The sequence below is a fragment of the Erythrolamprus reginae genome, chromosome 2, assembly GCF_031021105.1.
Source record: "Erythrolamprus reginae isolate rEryReg1 chromosome 2, rEryReg1.hap1, whole genome shotgun sequence".
Taxonomy (NCBI): domain Eukaryota; kingdom Metazoa; phylum Chordata; class Lepidosauria; order Squamata; family Dipsadidae; genus Erythrolamprus; species Erythrolamprus reginae.
In genome coordinates, this window is record NC_091951.1 from 66,988,788 (window position 1) to 67,010,594 (window position 21,807).

At 42.8% G+C, this 21,807-nt stretch overlaps 1 protein-coding gene across 4 annotated transcripts in view; it reads left to right on the forward strand.

The window, feature by feature from the left end:
• The window catches only part of ITPR1 (inositol 1,4,5-trisphosphate receptor type 1), a 305,443-nt gene that overhangs the window by 217,477 nt on the left and 66,159 nt on the right, over nt 1-21,807 (forward strand). For all 4 annotated transcript variants that reach the window (XM_070738264.1, XM_070738266.1, XM_070738262.1 and 1 more), the window contains 3 exons: nt 10,408-10,588; nt 12,638-12,894; nt 21,305-21,505. In XM_070738264.1, coding sequence (XP_070594365.1) covers nt 10,408-10,588; nt 12,638-12,894; nt 21,305-21,505 — 639 coding nt within the window. The remainder of the gene's footprint in view (nt 1-10,407; nt 10,589-12,637; nt 12,895-21,304; nt 21,506-21,807) is intronic.

Sequence of the window (21,807 nt, forward strand, 5' to 3'; positions counted from 1 at the left end):
GCTCAGAATTATTTTTGACCTGTCTTTTTTTCAGAGTTCAAAATGTTTTTGTTGCATGCAGAAATAAAAATATTGTTTTCTCTGCAGCAATTCATTGAGTTCACAAATGCAACACACTGTACATTTTTTTATATATAGCATAAAGGTAAAAATGATATGTGCAATGTTATCTTCATGTTAGATATCAAAAGGGTTTTGTGGCTCCCGGTGTTTTCTGTGGGAAAAGGGTCCAAATGGCTCTTTGAGTGTTTAAGGTTGCCAGCCCTGGTATAAATGAAATATAATTATCCAAGCTAATTAAAATGGTTTCCTAAAATGAGATTTGCCCCGGTAATTAATGTACAAATTTTAGAGTATCTCAGAAAATCAGGACAGACCAGCACAGCACAGAGCTTTCTTCTTTTTAATGTAACTTTCTTTCAGCATGTATTTCAGCTACAGGTGGATTCAGGTTAATCCCTATAAGGATTAGTCCTTGATAAGCAGGAAGAGGCAGGCTTTTTAAAACAAGGTCATGCTCCTTTTTTTTTTTTAACAGGAATCAACAAGGATGTTATATAACTTCTATTTATATTCAACTGGCTATAGCTGCAGGCATACAAGGCAAGCGAAGGGAGGAATTTAATGAGCTCTGAGGGTTTGCTCACCTTCTCAAGCTGGTAGAGACAGCTTGAGATCTTTTGGTCGCCTTTTTTTTTTTAATGCGTCAGCAAATGAAGCTAGTGGGTGGTGTGGTAGGTGGACTGACTGGTTGCCATGGTTTTCTTCAGTTCCTTTTTCTCTGCTGTCTCTTCCAAACTATATATATATATTCTAAATCCTACACGGGAAGAAACCCGAATACACCAAGACCATCATACCTGTACCCGTGAAAATCTACGAAAACATATGTATATATGTATGTATGTATGTATGTATATGTATATGTATATATGTATGTATATGTATATGTGTTTGTGTGTGTAAATACACACACACACACACACACACACACACACATATATATATATAATTGGTTTATATATATATAAATATGTGACACACACACACACACACACACACACATATATGTATATATATATATATGTATGTGTGTATATATATATATATGTATATATATGTGTGTGTATATATATATATGGGTTGCTGTCTTCCAGGAGCCAGTATAATGTCCTTCTTCTCACACCCACATACAAATCCTTCATTCAGGAAGGAAGTAGGGTGTGTGTGTGTGTCTCCTGTGCCAATAATGTGTGGTTTAAAGGCTCGCTATACTTCTGTGGGTGGGTGTTTGCTGCAGCTGTGTTAAATGTGTGAAGAAAGTGGTATTTTTTTAAAAAAAAATATTATAAGTGTAGTCCCACGACTCCCACAGACCCAGAACCATCTGCTTGTTCTGCTACATTTTTAATCAGTGGGAGAGAAAAAAAAGCAGAAGTTGTGATATTACCTGTAATTTTTGCACATTAACCCACCCTTTGCTCACCTGAAATCTTCTTTCCTTTTTTTTATTGCTTTCTATGCTTGCCCTAATTAGTATGTGGGCCACAGAGACTCATCTCATGCAAGACTTTTTCAGAAATCAAGTGGTAGCCCTGGCCCATTTGATAACGTAGATTGCTCCCAGTAGAAGAAAACTAGTAACTCCGGCCTCAGTTCTGAGGATTGATGTGTCACAGCATCACTAATACTGGACTGTCTGTTAAAATTACAGTCTCTAATTATAGATAATTACTGGTGCTTCTGGTTATTCTAAAATCACAACCTAGTTCCTTGTCATAACTGTTAAGGAGCAAAAGAGAAATCCTTACCAGACGTCTTGCTAGCTGTAAATCTGACCTTGCCTTAATCCAGGGGTGTCAAACTGGATTTCATTGAGGGCCGCATCAGGGTTGTGTTTGACCTTGGGGGGTGGGCGTCGCCAGGGTGGGTATGGCCATCTTGATGTCACTCATTGGCCCGAGTGCTCTACCTGCAAAAGCGGGTTCCTGAGCTCTGTTTGCAGCTGCTGTGGCCTTCTGCTGCCCTTTCCCAGTGAAAACAGAGATAGGGGCACGTATCCCCACCCCCCCCGAGCTCTATTTTCACTAGCAGAGGACAGCAGGAGGCCATCGCAGCTGAAAATGGAGCATGGGAGGGCTGCACTTAACCCTCCTGAGTTCAGTTTTTGCTGGCAGAGGCACTGCGGGCCACTCCTTTACTTTTTCTATGGTGGCCCCACTGTCCAGACCTAAGCACTTCACAGGCCATCCTCAACCTCCGGGCCTTGAATTTGATATTCCATCCCTAATCTATTTCCATGCATAGGATAATAATAGAAATTTAATTCAACTATGGTATTTCATCAACAGAAGTGGCCAATAGACAGTTTCTGGACAAGAGAAAATATCAGTGCTCCAATTAACATCCGAGAAATAAAACAGAGTCCAAACCTTGGCCTTCTTCCAAGTTCCAATTTATTAACAGAGTCATGTTGTCCACGAACTGTAGGCAACCCAATACTAACTTTTCTTACAGTTACAGTACCCAAGTTAAGGTTCATCGCTTATCCCCACACCTACAAGTTCATCACATGGACCACTCCAGTTTTCTCAATGTCCATGATCCTCACATATACTTCCGCCTGGTTCTGAACAAAAGATTACCTTGAATCTCTGGAAAGAATTTGTTGTGGCTGGTATTTTTCCCTCTCATGCAACCATACCTCCCCATTACCACAGTACTATTCTACTGGTGGCAGGCCAAAGTCTCGAACTCAAAACAATGGCTTCGGCCTGACAGGAAGGTTGTGTAATGAACATCTAAAATGTTTTTGTTGGCTCTGCACTTCTTCGTCCAATATTTGATTGTAAGTATAAAGTCAAGCTTAACTTCAGAAATAGTTAGGAATCTACATAGATCCTAATGAAGGTGACCTTGAGCCAGTCACTCTCTCTCACCCCAACTTGCCTTACAGGGTTGTTGTTGTGAGAAAAATAGGAAGAGGAAGAGTATTAGATATGTTCATTTCCTTGAATTGTTTATAAAAATAAAAGTGCGATATAAAATTAAGTTGGGTTGACAAAATCAGAAATGAGGTCGTAAGTCTCCTGGGAAAGCAAAAGGAAATTCTGAAAACTATAAGCGAAAGTTAGAATGTTTTGGTCTTGTGATGCGACACCCAGAAAAATGCAGCATACTTCACTTAATCCTCCAAGGAAAGATTGAAGGCAAACAAGGTCCAGGCAGAAGAATATCATGGCTTCAAAATGAAAGGGATTGCTTTGGACGAAACTCCAACAGCACTTTTTTGTATGACTGTTGATAAAAATAGAATCACTGACATGTTCGCCAATGTCCAATGATGGATATGGTAGTAGAAGGAGGAGGAGAAGGAGAAGAAGTAAAAAAATAGATAAATACATGGCTGGCTAAAAGGCACCCAAAATGCTAATCTTCTGTAGAAGAACTGTCTATCAGAACTAACCAAGCTGAGAGTGTTTCTTCAATTCTTACTACCATGTTTTCCCCAAAATAAGACACTGTCTTATATTATTTTTTGCTCCAAAAGTTGTGCTACATCTTATTTTCTGGGGGTGCCTTATTTAAAGCAGCTGCCACAAGATCTGAGGGGACGGGATGACACGGAATGGGAGTTGAGATTTGACACGCCCCTCTTGGCCGCCCGGTTAACAGCCTCCCAGTCTCTATCGTCTAACCGCTCCAAGCTGCAGGAAGGGTAAGGCAGGCTGCAATACCGGCAGCTTCGGGGGCTCCTTTCCTCAGCGGTTCGTTTTGTTACCTCTAGGCAGCTGCACCAACTTTTTCCTTCCCGGCGGCAGCGATGGCGGTGGCTTCTCTTCAAGGAGCGGCAGCGCCGGGAATGTCATGTGATGAAGGGAAGCTGCTGGAGCCGCCGCCGGGAAGGAAAAAGTTGGTGCAGCTGCCTAGAGGTAACAAACCGAACTGTTGAGGAAAGGAGCCCCCGAAGCTGCCAGTATTGCAGCCCGCCTTACCCTTCCTGCAGCTTGGAGCGATTAGACAGTAGAGACTGGGAGGCTGTTAAGCAGGCGGCCAGGAGGGGCATGTCAGATCCCGACTCCCATTCCGTCTCACCCCGTCCCCTCAGATCTTGTGGCAGCTGCTTTGCAAAGTTGCCCTGGTTGCATGTTTCAGATAATAAACAAAGTGAGACAGCAGCAAAGTGAGACAGCAGCAGACTGTGTCTGCTGTGCTGGACGGTACAAAGCAATGGAAGGGGCCAGCAGGGGACGCCACATTATTACGGTACCGCTATGAACAGCTTTGAATGGTACCGTATGTTTTTCTACCGTACCGTATGTAAACTTGACTACGCCTTATTTTTGGGGGGTGCCTTATATTAGCGAATTCTGCATAACCTCTGACATGCCTTACTTTCGGGGTATGTCTTATTTTCGGGGAAACACGGTATTTGCCTTCATCCTGAGTTGTATGTAATAAATCAGTCTTTAAATATTTATCTGTGAAAAATACATTTTCAAAATTCTTATTTCATGCAAGTCTGGTTTTCTGCTTCAGCTGCATTACTGTAAGTGATTTGGATTCTTGGTATGTTTTCGTATTTTCCTTTAGAAGTGGCACATGATGAAAGGATCCTGCTCTGATCACACGGAGCTGGAAAGAGCTGATACTGTAATCTACAGTACTTCCCTGCTGTCTTACTATCAATTATTAGCTCAACCATAGCTGATATAAATTCAAGCTTTTGAAATAAGATTCATTTGGCATGATTTCTTTTTGAAAAACAGGGAACAGAATAACAGCTTTGGAAGGGACATTGGAGGGCTACTTATCCAAGTCCTTTTTAGGGAGGAAACCTTATACCAGTGATGGCAAACCTTTTTGGTTCACATGCCAAAAGGTGTGTGTGTGTGTGTGCGCCCATACTCCTTCCTCCCTCCTGCATGCGCATCCTCCCGCACTCCCCTCCCCCCCCCGCACATACATACAGGCCTTACTAAAACCTGATAGGTGGAAAGAAATGCCCAAATGGGCAAACCGAATGTATGGGGAAACACACTTCTGGTTTGCCGTTGTGCTGGGTTTTTTGCACTCCAGGAAGTTCAGGGAAGCTTCCTGAAGCTGCAGAGTGCAAAAAACAGGATGGCAGGCAAACCAGAAGTTCAGAAAACACATTTCCGGTTTGCTGTTTTGCTGTTTTTGGTACTCTGGGGCAGTGTTCCCTCTAATTTTTTTGGGGGTGGGCAGAAAAGTATAGTGTCTGAGCGGCAGTCCCTTCGGGACTGGGCGGCACATAAATAAATAAATAAATAAATAAATAAATAAATAAATAAGCAAGCAAACAAACAAACAAATAAATAAATAAATAAATAAATAAATAAATAAAAAACCCACCCTGTTTTGCCTCAGAGAATTTCAAAATAAAATACTGTACTGTGTGTCTATAACAGTGAGCTCATAATAGGGCAACTCTATCAATATCAAAATGCCACTTAAATAGTTGAGCTACTTTCAAACTAGATTTTGATTTTCTTTCTCTCTTCCTTACTCCCATTCTTTTTCTTTCTCTTTTCCTTCCTCTCTTTTTTCTATCTGTTTCTCTCTCTTCCTCTCTTTCTCTCTCTCTCTTTCCCTCTCACTCTTTCCCTCTCGGCTTCTGGGCAGGTTTGGAAAACTCTGAGTTGATGATGATTTTTAAGTGAGCGATTGCTCACTGCTCAGCTTGGAGGGAACTATGCTCTGGGGCGTTCCGGGAAGCTTCCTGAAGCTACAAAATGCAGAAAACAGAATAAGTTGGGAAATGCACTTGTGGCATGCCCATTGTGCTGTTTTTACACTCCGGGGATTTAAGAAGCTTCCCTGAACCCTCCAAAGTGCAAAAAGCAGCACATTGGCAAAACGTAAGTGCATTTTTATGAACTTCCGGTTTGTCAGTTGGGCTTTTTTTTTTTGCCACTGGGGCTTCAGGAGCAAAGTCTCTTGTGCCCTCTGATCTGGCTCCGCATGGCATGCGTGCCATTGTTTCGCCATCACAGCTTTGTGCCATTTCAGACAAATGATTGTCCAACATCTTCTTTAAAACTTCCAGTATTATAGCATTCACAACCTCTGTAGGCAAGCTGTTCCAATGATTAATTGTTCTAATTGTCAGGAAATTTCTCCTTCTAAATTGCTCCTCTCCTTAATTAGTTTCCACCCATTGCTTCTTGTTCTACCCTCAGGTGCTTTGGAGAATAATTTGACTCCCTCATATTTGTGGCATCCCCCGAGATATTGGAACATTGCCAGCATGTCACCCAGCGCCTCTTTTCATCAAACTAGACATATTTTTCAGCAACATGAGGCTCTTTAATCTCTTGAAAATTGAAAAATGATCAGACATTTTAAAAGTTCTTTTAATCCCATAATCTCAGGGCAGAAAACGTGCCTTTGTCCTCCTATTTTCCCCACAACAACAGTTATGTGAGGTGAATTGGGATGAGACGGAAGTCACCCAGCTGGCTTTTATTTCCAAGGCAGGACTAGAACTCATAGTTTTCTGGTCTTTAGCCTGGTTTCTTAACGGATAGACTAGGAGTCTCCAAATTTGGCAACTTTAATTCCTGTGGACTTCAGCTTCTGGAATTCTTCAGCCAGCATTGTTTGGAGATCCTTCACTGGACCAAGATGACTATGTTGGTATTGCAAAACTCATAGAATCACATTTAAAAAATGATAAACGCTTAGCAAAGTGTATTTGTTACCTATTAGAATAAAGACAAAAATTACACTTCCATTTGGATTTTTATTTTTACTGTTGCAAATGAATGCTTTCCAGAAGGATAATTCTTGTCTCAGGCATTTAGGCTTGAATTCTATAGCCTATATACTCTTCTCCTCATCTACCAAAAATCTTGGGCCACTGGAGACCTACCAGAAGACTGGAAATGAGCAGACGTAGTTCCCATCCACAAAAAAGGGAAAAAGACGGATCCAAGCAACTACAGACCTATTAGCCTGACTTCAATACCTGGAAAAATACTGGAGAAAATAATAAAAAAACAGCTTTGCCACTACCTGGAAACAAACAAGATAATATCCAACAGCCCACATGGGTTTCTCAGAAACAAATCATCTCAAACCAATCTCATATGCTTTTTCAACACCATAACCAAATCAGTAGACCAGCGCAACATGGTGGACCTCATATACTTAGACTTCAGCAAAGCTTTCGACAAAGTCGACTACTATCTCCTAATCAACAAATTAGAAAAAAGCGGAGTAGACTACAACACATGCAGATGGATCAATAGCTGGCTGACCAACCGCACCCAACGAGTTGTCCTCAGCGGTTCCAAATCCACATCGAAGAACGTAGGCAGTGGGGTACCACAGGGTTCAGTCCTGAGCCCTGTGCTCTTCAACATTTTCATCAACGACTTGGACGAGGGAATAGAAGGGCAACTGATCAAATTCGCAGACGACACCAAGCTGGTGGGGGTAGCCAATACCCTAGAAGACAGGCTCAAATTACAGAAAGACCTAGACACACATACAACCTGGGAGAAACCCCTCTTAGCAGTAGCGACTGCGAAAGAGACCTCGGAGTCTTGGTGGACAATCAACTAAACATGAGCCAACAATGTGTAGCAGCAGCTAAAAAAGCCAACACAATCCTAAACTGCATCAACAGGGGAATACACTCCAAGATCAGGGAATACCACTCTACTATGAATACCACTCTACTATGCCCTGGTCCGACCACACCTGGAGTACTGTATTCAGTTCTGGTCACCACACTTCAAAAGAGACGTTGAAACTCTTGAGAAGGTGCAAAAAAGAGCAACCAAGACGATTAAGGGATTGGAAACCAAGACTTACAAAGACAGACTGAGGGAACTGGGCATGGATAGCCTAGAGAAAAGGAGGGTCAGAGCGGACATGATAGCAGTCTACAAGTATACGAGGGGATGTCACAGAGAGGAGGAGATCACTTTATTCTTCAGGGCACCAGAGGGCCGGATGAGGAACAATGGCTGGAAGCTGACCAAAGAGAGATTCAACATGGAGATAAGGCGGAACCTCCTGACGGTCAGAGCGATCAACCAATGGAACAACCTACCAGCGGACGTTGTGAACTCCAACACTCTGGACATTTTAAAGAGAAGATTGAACTGCCACTTGACTGGTGTACTATAGGGTTCCTGCTTAGGCAGGGGGTTGAACTCGATGGCCTTTATGGTCCCTTTCAACTCTAACAATAAATAAATAAATAAATGAATATACATCCTATAGCCTATTACATGTAGAATTCTGATTACAGATCTGCAATGTCAGGTTAAACCAAGCAGACAGTAGGGAGTTTCTGATTACTAAATTTGAGGGAAAGCCAAACTTCTTTATGCAAATTTCCATGTTTCCTGTTGTCTAAGTTAGCACTATAAATAAATAATTACAACTACAGCACAAACCTAGCTAATCCCATTTGAGGTAAATGTTTCCAATACAGATGATAAAGGAGAACATTCACAAATATGAGCAAAATCTAATAAGAACAAAACCATCCTCAAGGCATCATTAATTCAGCTTTTTGTTCTAGTAGGTCAGCTGCATTGCTGTATCACTCATAGTTTCATGCTAGGTTTCTACCATTTAAACAGCAGTTTCCTGGTGTACTGTGGAATTAAAACATCAGTGGGGCATGCAAACTGCTATTCAGTTGAGTTTGATTTATCTGTGGATGAGCTTATATTGTACAGAAATATGTAAAACATATACATATTTTATATATGCAGATAAAGCTGTAGATAATCCAACCCAATTTGGGGAATATATTTTGGCAACTAAAATTCTTGACTTATCTGCGATATATACAATATTCAGAAATCTATTGAATATCCAAAATAAATATACTCTAGGAATACTAGGGTGCTTAAACTCAGTTCTGATTTTTGTAATGCCCAGCACTTGTGAAATGTATATAGATTAACATTTCAGAGAGATTAGTAGAACCCAATAAAATATAAACGTTAAAAAGATCTAATGTTCAAATATCAATGTCTAGACCTGTGATGGTAAACCTATGGTACGCATGCCACAGGTGGCACGTGGAGCCATATTGGAGGGCACATGAGACTTTGCCCTGTGTCAGCTCCAGCGCACATGTGTGTTCTGTCCAGCTGATTTTTGGACTTGGGAAAGGCCATTTCATCCTCTGGATGCTTCAATGAAGCTTCCCTGGAGCCCCGAAGGCAAAATAATCACCCAATGGGCAAACTAGAAGTTCAGAAAAACGCATTTTTGGTTTGCCATTGTGCTGGGATTTTTTGCACTCCAGAGGGTTCAGGGAAGCTCCCTGATGCCCCAGAGTGCAAAAAACAGCCCAATGGGCAAACCAAAAGTGGGTTTTTTGAACTTCCAGCTTCCCCGTTGTGCTGTTTTTTGCACTCTAGAGCTTCAGGAAGTTTCCCTGAACCCTCTGCAGTGCAAAAAATAAAAATAAAAAATAGCACAACAGCAAACCGGAAGTGCATTTTCCCAAACTTCCAGTTTGCCTGTTTGGGCATTTTATTCACTACCAGGTTTCAGTAAGTCCTGTGCGCATGCGTGTGGGGGCAGCACAGGGGATGCTCATGCACGGGGAGGGAGGGAAGGGGTGTGGACACATGTACTCATGCTAGCACACCTACACACCCTCTTTTGGCATGCAAACCAAAAAAGGTTCACCATCACTGGACTCTAGACCATCTAACTACTGAAGCACAACATTGTTTATATTAAAAAACAACAACCAGATATTGGACTGGTATATGCCCTCAGCTTATAGCCAGGCATTTTATGATCTACAGTTTTATGTGGGACCCCACTATGCCCCATTTATACAGAATATTCTGGCAGACACCATGTGAGATGCAAATCCTATTCAGGACTGACTGATTCATTCACAGATTCTGTTTACCTGAATACTTCAGTGTATATTTGAGATACATGTAAGACTTCACACAATTCGGTTGTATATTAAGGAAGCAACCTTGTAACACTTATTTATATATTCATATATTCTACAGTATGTGTGTCTATGTTGGTCCATATCCCAATTTTCAGCAGTTATAAATATATGATATTATAAATATAAACTTTTTTATATAAATGGCAAACCACATTGAGAAGAAACTATTTCATAGTCACTGTTTTTTACTCATTCAGCTCTTACTTCCAAGTTAGAAATTTGTGGATAGTTGGTTCATAATTCTGTTTTGACTGTCAGACTACAATTGTTTATCTTTAACAGTATTTATTTAGTAATACTTCAATAGTTCCTTCAATGTTTGTGGAACTCATAAGGAGTGTGTTTAAGGTTTTTTTGGAAATTTATGTCTTTGATGTTAAAAATATTTCATTTTTATTTTTAAACTATCCGTTTCCTGGATTTTTATTTTTCTACAGCACTCCTTTTTTTGTCGCTTATTGGAAGATAAGAAATCAGAAAAGTTTTTCAAAGTTTTTTATGATCGTATGAAAGTTGCTCAACAAGAAATCAAGGCCACAGTCACAGTTAACACTAGTGATTTGGGAAACAAAAGGAAAGATGATGACTCCGACAGAGATGCGCCAGCAAGGAAGAGAGGTAAGGTTTCAGAGCTACTGTAGAGTATGCCCAAATGAAAGGAAATAATTGATCATGTGATTAAGTATTTTATTGATCCCTTGATTCTGGTTCACAGCAAGGGAAAGAGTGCTATCCTGCCATGACATCATCTTCCTTCCTCAACCTTTTGGGAAATGGCAATTACTGAAATGGCAACAGGTATTCTCAATATGAATATGCCAACCAGCTTGATATGTTGCTTGATTTTTTTTCACTTAACATTCTTTGCTCTGCAGGCAGTGGGATCTAGAATTCTGTAATCAAAAGCAGACTTTCTCAATTCAGTCTCAAGGTGAATTAGATTATTTTTTTCAATCGCTTTCGTGTTGGAAAGATTAGCTGGTGACATCATCATTTTTGGGGGCAGAGGGCTTAGAGATTTCTTTCATATCCTTGGCAGGAGCTGGAGCAAAAAAAAAGAGCTCATCCAGAAGGCAGGCTTTGCTAAATTCCAACCCAGCATCTTAACCATGAGAGCTATCATGCTCCTATGAATTAAGATGCACTTTTAGGATTAAATCTTCAACATCTCTATCACTTGGTGCACTGTTCTGACCTGCATATATGATGGATCAGTACATTTAGTCAGTAAGAATGAAATAAAATAGATTCTTCCTAATATTTTATGGAGTGAATGATAATGAATGTTTTAAACTATTTTAGGAGTTTTAGGGTTTTTTAATTATATTAATTGGATTAGATGTACTACTATGTTTTTATATATGTTGTGAGCCGCCCCATGTCCTTGGAGAGGGGCGGCACACAAATCCAATTAATAAATAAATATTTAATAGTTGTTGCATTAGGAAGTTGTTCATAACATTGGTGTACTAGGTAGTTCCTTCTTGTCAAGAATATGAACTGCCATATACAGTTTGTAATTACATCTATGGTAAAGACATAATTTTAAAGAGCAGAAAAAAGATATTTTTATACTACATATTTTAAGTAAAAATAAACATGTACTAACTGTGGATCCAGTGGATAAAATTAGCACCATATTTGCACGCACACACATACACACACGCCAAAAAATAAAGTTCATCCCTAAGTGGTAATTACCTATGAGTGGGGTGAAGGGGTAATCCTACATTTGCTGACAAGCATAAACTACACTTCTAGAAATGAAAGATCAAGAAGCTTAAATCGGTGCATATGTTCCTGCTGAAAAGCCTGGATCCATATGGTGAACCTATGGCAGCCCTCTCTGCTGGCACACATGCTATTAACCCAGGTCAGATCTCCATGACATTTCTCCCTGAAAACAACAAAACAGAAGCTCACGAAAGAAAAAGATCTTACCTTTTGGCATGTGGACGGTGTTGGTTTGCCCCGCCTCCTGCCAGCCAGCTTATTTTCGGGGCTCTGCTCTGCATGTCTGTGCATGCAGTTTGGGCACTCAGTGTCTAAAAGGTGCCCTAGATAGTTTTCAAGAATGGTGAAGAATGCTATTATTCAGAGGAAAATCACTAATTTTACATAGGGTGCCTTGTTGTAAAGGTGATTGATTTCAATCAAGCATTCTAAAGTCAATTAATATACCGGTAAGTAGTCCTCAGCCTATATTTTGTTTAGTCATGACGGAATCTGGATCCAATCCAGTAAGTTGAACTGTGAAAGGAGGAGGAATTTCTGTTGATCCAAAAGAATATTACTATACTCTCAGTGAACACAGAGAGAAAATTAGGACTTGATATTGTTTCATGTATTAGGCGTTTCAGTGGCAGTTCCTAGACCCCTGCCAGCAAAAGTCTGTTTTACAATAACCAAACATCATGTACTAAAACTTTTAATTGACTGTATTTATGTTTACTTAATGTATGCAGAGTCTTTTTGAGCCTATTGCTGTGTCTTGCTGTGTTTTGCTAAGAAACGAGATGAATCGGCCTGGCTTGTTAAACTAATCTAGATATTATTACTACACAAAGACAAAATGCTGAGTGGCAGATATGTAAAGTTTTCTGGAAATGGTGAAGGAGGGAGACCGCAACGTCATTTGCTAAACAGATTTGTCATTGTGCATTATAGCATTAAGGGAACCCCTGACCCAAATAACAGAGGAAGTGAGAGATCAGTTGGTTGAGGCCTCCACCGCTACAAGGAAAGCATTTAACACCTACCGAAGAGAAGCCGATCCTGATGATCATTATTCTGCCGTAGAAGGAGGACAGTCGGTGGCAGATAAAAACAAAGATGAACTGGAGATGAGTCCTGTCATCACAATAATGCAGCCCATCTTACGGTTTTTGCAGTTGATGTGTGAAAACCACAACCGGGATTTGCAGGTACGTAAGCTGCGTTGCCACATGAGTGAAACACACTCGGGGACCTCCAGTGTGTCAACACCTTACAATACCTGACAATATCTTACATGGCCTAATCTGAATTTTGAATGCTTTTAATTATCTAGTTGAGAAGCTAGACAGTTGCCAAACCCAGCATCAGCCTCAAACCTCAAATCTTTATTTGGGTGGATGGCTGGACTGAAATAGTCAAGTTATTGTAGGAAGTGAAGAAGGAGGGAAAATATTCTCACCGGTTTAACTACTAGCACACAAGCACTTTGGGCCTAGCAAAACACCCCACAGCAACCCTATTGTAAGAACATCCATAGCATCCTCTCAAATTTCAAAAGAACCTAGCAATCCAGAAAGTGGGAATGCCTGGGGTACGTAAGAACATGTCTAACAATTATGTTGCATAGCTAGAGGTATAACAAGCAGGAAGAGGGAGATTATGATCCCGCTATATAGAGTGCTGGTGAGACCACATTTGGAATACTGTGTTCAGTTCTGGAGATCTCACCTACAAAAAGATATTGACAAAATTGAACGGGTCCAAAGACGGGCTACAAGAATGGTGGAAGGTCTTAAGCATAAAATGTATCAGGAAAGACTTAATGAACTCAATCTGTATAGTCTGGAGGACAGAAGGAAAAGGGGGGGACATGATCGAAACATTTAAATATATTAAAGGGTTAAATAAGGTCCAGGAGGGAAGTGTTTTTAATAGGAAAGTGAACACAAGAACAAGAGGACACAATCTGAAGTTAGTTGGGGGAAAGATCAAAAGCAAAGTGAAAAAATATTATTTTACTGAAAGAGTAGTAGATCCTTGGAACAAACTTCCAGCAGACGTGGTTGGTAAATCCACAGTAACTGAATTTAAACATGCCTGGGATAAACATATATCCATCCTAAGATAAAATACAGAAAATAGTATAAGAGCAGACTAGATGGATCATGAGGTCTTTTTCTGCCGTCAGTCTTCTATGATTCTTTGTCTTCTCAAAAGAGAGTTGAATTACTTAAAATTAGAATAAGGACTAATTGGTTAGTTTTTCCTTCAGCAGAAGGAATTTGAAGCAAAACCAATGGTGCTTTTCTCCTATGTCATGATCAGGATTGCAAGAAGCCTTACTGTTCCCCCCAGACCACTGATTCTAACACATATGGTTACATTATGAACCGGAAAGCCCAACTCACTGAGCAGCAAAAGGATTATCGTACAGAATCTGAAACTGAAATTGTGTCATAATGTTTTTTTTTCTTGATTCCCTTGTGGGAATGTGGAAGCTAATGGAGGCTGCAAAGTAGGGCAGGAAGTGCAAACGTTTGCCACCTATAACTTGCCCATCTCAGAGATAAAGAGTATTTCATCTTAGACCTAAACTGTTGTGCACAAGATTATTTGGATTTTTGTTGTGACACTCCAAATCATCTGAAAATTATTTTTTATTTTCTTCGATTGTTTCCCTATTTATCTTAGGGCTTTTCCATGCTGCAGCTTGAAACTGCTTGACACTGGCTGTAAACTGGCTAGAAAAGAAACAGGTTAAAGAAACCCCCTTTACAGACTTCAACTTCTTATTGACAGAATAGTTGTGGTCTATTTTGTTTTGACTTTGTTTACTACAGCTCCAAACTGTGAACTCTCCTGCTTCTTTATCCTTCCCATCCACCCTGGAAAAACAAAATCCAGTTATTTTCCTTTCTGTGGCTGGGTATTTGGGGAAAGTGGTTTCTATTGGTTAACCTTTTCAATGGGTCCATTGATTGCCACTCATATTTAACTTCTTCCCACAGTACTAGAGCAGGAGGGCAAAAGAAACACCATCATCTTTACCACTTCCCCTATCAATTGGATTAGAGGAAGAAAGAGGCAGAACAGTTGAATCCCTGACTACACCAGAGAATTCATAAAGAATCCAGTTGTTCAATATGAACCCAGCTGCTGTGGCCTAGAGGTGGAGCTCTTGCCTTGCAATCAGGAAATTGTGAGCTTGATCCTAGGCAGAGGCAGATATAGGGTCTCCTGCTTGGACAGGGGGTTGGACTAGATCAGGGGTAGGCAAAGTTGGCTCTTCTATGACTTGTGGACTTCAACTCCCAGAATTCCTAATCCAATCATGCTAGTTCAGGAATTCTGGGAGTTGAAGTCTATGTCATAGAAGAGCCAATTTTGCCTACCCCTGGACTAGATGATCTGCAAGGTCCCTTTCAACTCTGTTAATCTGTTAAATATTCCACCAGTAAACCTTTAAAAACAAAACATCTTCTTGTGTGTCCAATCACACTTGGCCAATAAAGAATTCTACTCTACTCTACTCTACTCTACTCTACTCTACTCTACTCTACTCTACTCTACTCTACTCTACTCCATTTTATTCATTGATTAACTTTGCACATTGAAGAAAAGCATTGTCATCTGCAAATTTTAACACATTTTTGGCTGAACTGAATGTTATTTCCTTTAAATTGTCCTCATCGTCTCCTCTCTAACCATGGAAACAATGGAAAACAAAAGGAAACTTTCTCTTTTGGCTGTCTGAAAGAGAGGAGGTGAACAGAAATTAGAAGATCAAAGGATCTGTGATTTATCATGTACTTTTCCAGGAATACTGACAAAGATGCCACCAATGTGGCAAAGATGATTTAGCAAGCATCAGAGAAAAATTTGGGGAGGTTCTCATGCCTTGTCCCTCTCACCCCATCCATGTGATGAAAAATGCATACAAAGGACTGCTCAGATCTGTCTGCTTCTGCTGTTGATGTAAATATGCTTCTCAAAGACTATGCAGCAGAATTTCACACTGCTGTTTAGATGGGATAGTCTGTTCATACATACGACAGTATTACAGAGGATTGTTTTGCAATGGGTTGACATAATTAAGTGTTTCCAGTAGAGATGCAAGCAGATACTATTGAATTCGAAAAGTTATGAGAATAGAGGAATATAGAGAAATAGAGAAAAGTTATGAGAATAGAGGAATACTCATATCAAATGAACTAAGTGCCAAAGCCCACTGCAACACCATTGCTAAAAAGACTTCAAGAGTTGTTGACCTAATCTTACATAGCTTCCTCTCTGGTCATATCACACTACTAACCTGAGCATACAAAACATTCACCAGACTAATCCTTGAATACAGTTCATCTGTCTGGAACCCACACCACATATTGGACATAAATATATTAGAACGTGTCCAGAGATACTTTATGAGAAGAGCCCTCCACTCCTCTACCGGCAACAGTATACGTTACACAACCAGACTTAAAATCCTGGGCTTAGAAAGCTTAGAACTACATTGCCTTTGGCATGACCTAAGCATAGCTGATAAAATTATCTCTGCAATGTCTTTCCTGTCAATGACTTTCAGCTTCAACCACAGCAATACAGGAGCACACACAACAGATACAAACTTAAAGTGAACCATTCCAAGCTTGACTGTAGAAAATACGACTTTAGCAACAGAGTAGCTAATGCTGTTGTAAGCTGCCCAGATTTGTTCGGGAGTTGGGCGGCATAGAAATACAATAAATTAAATTAAATGCCTGGAACTCACTACCTGACTCCGTGGTTTTGTCACCTAACCCCCAAAACTTTACTCTTAGACTGTCCACTGTTGACCTCACCCAAATCCTAAGAGGTCAGTAAGGGGCTTGCATAAGTTCACCAGCATGCCTACTGTCCCACTCCTGATCAGTACATCTTATGTACATAGAAACATAGAAACATAGAAGTCTGACAGCAGAAAAAGACCTCATGGTCCATCTAGTCTGCCCTTATACTATTTTCTGTATTTTATCTTAGGATGGATATATGTTTATCCCAGGCATGTTTAAATTCAGTTACTGTGGATTTATCTACCACGTCTGCTGGAAGTTTGTTCCAAGGATCTACTACTCTTTCAGTAAAATAATATTTTCTCATGTTGCTTTTGATCTTTCCCCCAACTTACTTCAGATTGTGTCCCCTTGTTCTTGTGTTCATTTTCCTATTAAAAACACTTCCCTCCTGGACCTTATTTAACCCTTTAATATATTTAAATGTTTCGATCCTGTCCCCCCTTTTCCTTCTGTCCTCCAGACTATATAGATTGAGTTCATTAAGTCTTTCCTGATATGTTTTATGCTTAAGACCTTCCACCATTCTTGTAGCCCGTCTTTGGACCCGTTCAATTTTGTCAATATCTTTTTGTAGGTGAGGTCTCCAGAACTGAACACAGTACAGTGATCCCTCGAGTTTCGCGATCTCGATTATTGCGAAACGCTATATCGCGATTTTTCAACCCGGAAGTAAACAACACCATCTGCGCATGTGCGCCATTTTTTTTTCCTATGGCCACGCATGCGTAGATGGTGGAGTTTGCTTCCCCCTGGCCAGATCAGCTGCTGGGTGGCTTCCCTGGGTCTTCCCCCTCTTGCCGGGGTTTCCCCTTTGCGTGGGCGGCGGGGAAACCCCAGCGTTGCTTCCCAGCTGAGTGGCGCGAGCAACGGCGTGGGCGGGCGAAAGGCGGGCGCGCGGACATTGGCACACGAGCGGTGTGGCGGCCGGACAAACGGCGGCCGCTCCTGGCGGCAGCACGAGCAACACGAACGGCATGGCGGCCGAACAAACGCACGAGCAACGCAAGCGGCGTGGCGGCCGGACGAATGGCGGCCGCGCCTGGCGGCAGCACGATCAACACAAACGACATGGCGGCCGAACAAACGCATGAGCAACGCAAGCGGCGTGGCGGCCGGACAAATGGCGGCCGCGCCTGGCGGCAGCACGAGCAACACAAACGGCATGGCGGCCGAACAAACGCACGAGCAACGCAAGCGGCGTGGCGGCCGGACGAATGGCGGCCGCGCCTGCCGGCAGCACGAGCAACACAAACGGCGTGGCGGCCGAACAAACGCACGAGCAACGCAAGCGGCGTGGCGGCCGGACAAACGGATTCTCCTCCGACCTGCCCTCACCTTAGCTTCCAGCTGATGCTTCGATCCTTGGAAGAGGCCAGAGCGCCTTTCTGCACCACACTCTGCGCTCGGGTTCCTTTCCAGAAGATGGAAGTTTCTCTCTTTCCATCCTTTCTAGCAATACAATACTCGATGGTTAAAATGGTTTTAACCATCGAGTATTGTATTGCTAGAAAGGATGGAAGGATGGAAGTTTCTCTCTTTCCATCCTTTCTAGCAATAAAATACTCGATGGTTAAAATGGTTTTAACCATCGAGTATTGTATTGCTAGAAAGGATGGAAAGAGAGAAACTTCCATCTTCCGGAAAGGAACCCGAGCGCAGAGTGTGGTGCAGAAAGGCGCTCTGGCCTCTTCCAAGGATCGAAGCATCAGCTGGAAGCTAAGGTGAGGGCAGGTCGGAGGAGAATCCGTTTGTCCGGCCGCTACGCCGCTTGCGTTGCTCGTGAGTTTGTTCGGCCGCCACGCCGTTCGTGTTGCTCGTGCTGCCGGCAGGCGCGGCCGCCATTCGTCCGGCCGCCACGCCGCTTGCGTTGCTCGTGAGTTTGTTCGGCCGCCACGCCGTTCGTGTTGCTCGTGCTGCCGGCAGGCGCGGCCGCCATTTGTCCGGCCGCCACGCCGCTTGCGTTGCTCGTGCGTTTGTTCGGCCGCCATGCTGTTCGTGTTGTTCGTGCTGCCGCCAGGCGCGGCCGCCATTTGTCCGGCCGCCACGCCGCTTGCATTGCTCGTGCGTTTGTTCGGCCGCCACGCTGTTTGTGTTGTTCGTGCTGCCGCCAGGCGCGGCCGCCATTTGTCCGGCCGCCACGCCGCTCGTGCGCCCCTTGTCCGCGCGCCCGCCCTTCGCCCACCCATGCCGTTGCTCGCGCCACTCAGCTGGGAAGCGGCGTTGCTCGCGCCAGCAGCGGCGGCACGAGCGGCGCGGCGGCCGGACAAGCGGCGGGCAGGCGGGTCCTCAGCTGTTGGGCGGGGGTCTTCCCAAGTGCGGAAGTAAAAAACACCATCTGCACATGCGCGAGGGCACGCATGCGCAGATGGTGTTTTTACTTCCGCACCACTATATCGCGAAAAATCGAGTATCGCGAGGGGTCTTGGAACGTAACCCTCGCGATACTCGAGGGATCACTGTATTCCAAATGTGGTCTCACCAGCATTCTATATAGCAGGATCATAATCTCCCTCTTCCTGCTTGTTATACCTCTAGCTATGCAGCCAAGCATCCTACTTGCTTTCCCTACCGCCTGACTGCACTGTTCACCCATTTTGAGACTTTCAGAAATCACTGCCCCTAAATCCTTTTCTTCTGAAGTATTTGCTAACACAGAACTGCCAATACAATACAGTGATCCCTCTATTATTGCGAGGGTTCCGTTCCAAGACCCCTCGCGATAATCAATTTTTCGCGATGTAGGGTTGCGGAAGTAAAAACACCATCTGCGCATGCGCGCCCTTTTTTTTCTATGGCCGCGCATGTGTAGATGGTGGAGTTTGCGCTCCCCGCCGCCGATGCAAAGGGGAAACCCCGATTCGGCTCCTCGCTGCTGCTGCGCTACCGAGCAGATCAGCTGCTGGGCGGCCGAAGGAACCTTCCCTGGGTCTTCCCCCTCTTGCTGGCGGGCGGGCAAGCGGCGGGCATCAGCGAGGAGCTGGGGTTTTCCCTTTGCGTGGGCGGCCGGGAAGACCCAGGTTGGGGGTTCGGGGGGGTGCTGGGAAGCCCCCCAGGCCGGCTGCGACCTTTTAAAACAGCCGCACCGCTTCCCAGCTGAGTCCTGAAGCCAAACGCGGAAGTTCGCCTTTGGCGTTTGGCTTCAGGACTCAGCTGGGAAGCGGCGCGGCTGTTTTAAAAGGTCGCAGCCGGCCTGGGGGGCTTCCCAGCACCCCCCCGAACCCGGGTTGGGGGTTCGGGGGGGGTGCTGGGAAGCCCCCCAGGCCGGCTGCGACCTTTTAAAACAGTCGCGCCGCTTCCCAGCTGACTCCTGAAGCCAAACGCGGAAGTGGGGTTTTTTTAAATTAATATTTTTTTAAAAATCGCGATATAGCGTTTCGCGAAGATCGAGATCGCGAAACTCGAGGGATCACTGTACTCAGATTGAGGATTCCTTTTCCCCAAGTGCATTATTTTACATTTGGAAACATTAAACTGCAGTTTCCATTGCTTTGACCATTTATCTAGTAAAGCTAAATCATTTACCATATTACAGATGCCTCCAGGAATATCAACCCTATTGCACACTTTAGAGTCATCGGCAAATAGGCAAACCTTCCCTACCAAACCTTCCCCTATGTCACTCACAAACATATTAAAAAGAATAGGACCCAGATGTATATAAACAATGTTATACCTATGTATATTACCAATACAGTGGTACCTCGAGATACGAGTTTAATTCGTTCCGGACCTGGGCTCTTAAGTCGAGCAGCTCTTATCTCGAACGACTTTTCCCCATAGGAATTAATGTAAATAATTTTAATTGGTTCCAGCCCTCAAAAAACTTACAAAGTTAGTCTAAATTATGCAGAAAGACATGTTTTTAATGAAGAAATGTACATGTACATATAAATGAATAATGAAGTTTCTTTCACTTAACTTGTAAACTTTCTTAAACTTTTAAATTTACATATGTTCAACTTCTCTGCCACCCAATCCTGTAGGACAGAGGTCCCCAACCCTTTTTGCACCAGGGACCGGCTTTAAGCGATCAAGAGAGGAATGGGTGAATGAATGGACGGAGGGTGGGAAGGAAGGAAGGAAAGAGGGAAGGGACAGGAACAGAGGAAGGAAGGAAGGAAACTTATGAAAGGGGAGAGTAAGAGAGGAATGAGTGAAGGGAGGGAGGGAGGGAAGAAGGTGGGAAGGAGAAAGAAAAGAAGAAATAGAGGAAGGGAAGGTAAAAGAGAGAAAGAAAAAGAGCAAGAAAGAAAGCAAGAAAGAAAGAAAGAAAGAAAGGGGGAAGGGACAGGAACAGAGGAAGGAAGCAAGGAAACTTATGAAAGGGGAGAGTAAGAGAGGAATGAGTGAAGGGAGGGAGGGAGGGAAGAAGGTGGGAAGGAGAAAGAAAAGAAGAAATAGAGGAAGGGAAGGTAAAAGAGAGAAAGAAAAAGAGCAAGAAAGAAAGCTGCAAGCACCCCCCCGAGCCCCCCAGTCCGGCTGCAACCTTTTAAAACACGCGCGCCGCTTCGCAGCTGTCTCCTGAAGCCGAACGCGGAAGTTAGCGTTTGGCTTCAGGAGACAGCTCCTTGGCGCTTGTATCTCGAATTTGGGCTTGTAAGTAGAACAAAAATATCTCTCCCCTCCCAGCTCTTATCTCGAGTTGCTCTTAAGTAGAGCAGCTCTTATGTCGGGGTTCCACTGTACGTACTTGACAAATAAATAGATAAATAAAAATAAAATAAACTGTTTTTCTGTTAAAAAATAGAATTCATAACTTTTTTTCTTTCTCCGTGTTCATCTCTAGAACTTCCTGCGTTGCCAAAACAACAAAACTAATTACAACCTAGTGTGTGAGACATTGCAGTTTTTAGATTGTATCTGTGGAAGCACAACAGGAGGACTTGGACTGCTTGGGCTGTACATTAATGAGAAAAATGTAGCATTGATCAACCAGACTCTGGAAAGTTTGACAGAATACTGCCAGGGACCATGTCATGAAAATCAGGTATTGTAGCTGGGGCAAATGGAAGATGTGGCTGACTTGGTGCAAATTAAGAGACTGACTTGGAACACTGAGAATTCCTGTTAATATTTTGGAATGTTTATGTTTCAACTTGTGATGTTAAGAAAGGAAACATGCATGTGATTTTATGGATGCATACCAGTAGTATAATCAGAGGCTCACCTGCATTGAGGATTATGGCAGTGTTAGCATGGACATTTCCTATTAGGGGGAAGAGAATTATAGGTAAACACTGTTCCGCCACTATTACCAAATTATAAATCTCCTTTGTCTGTGGGGGCACT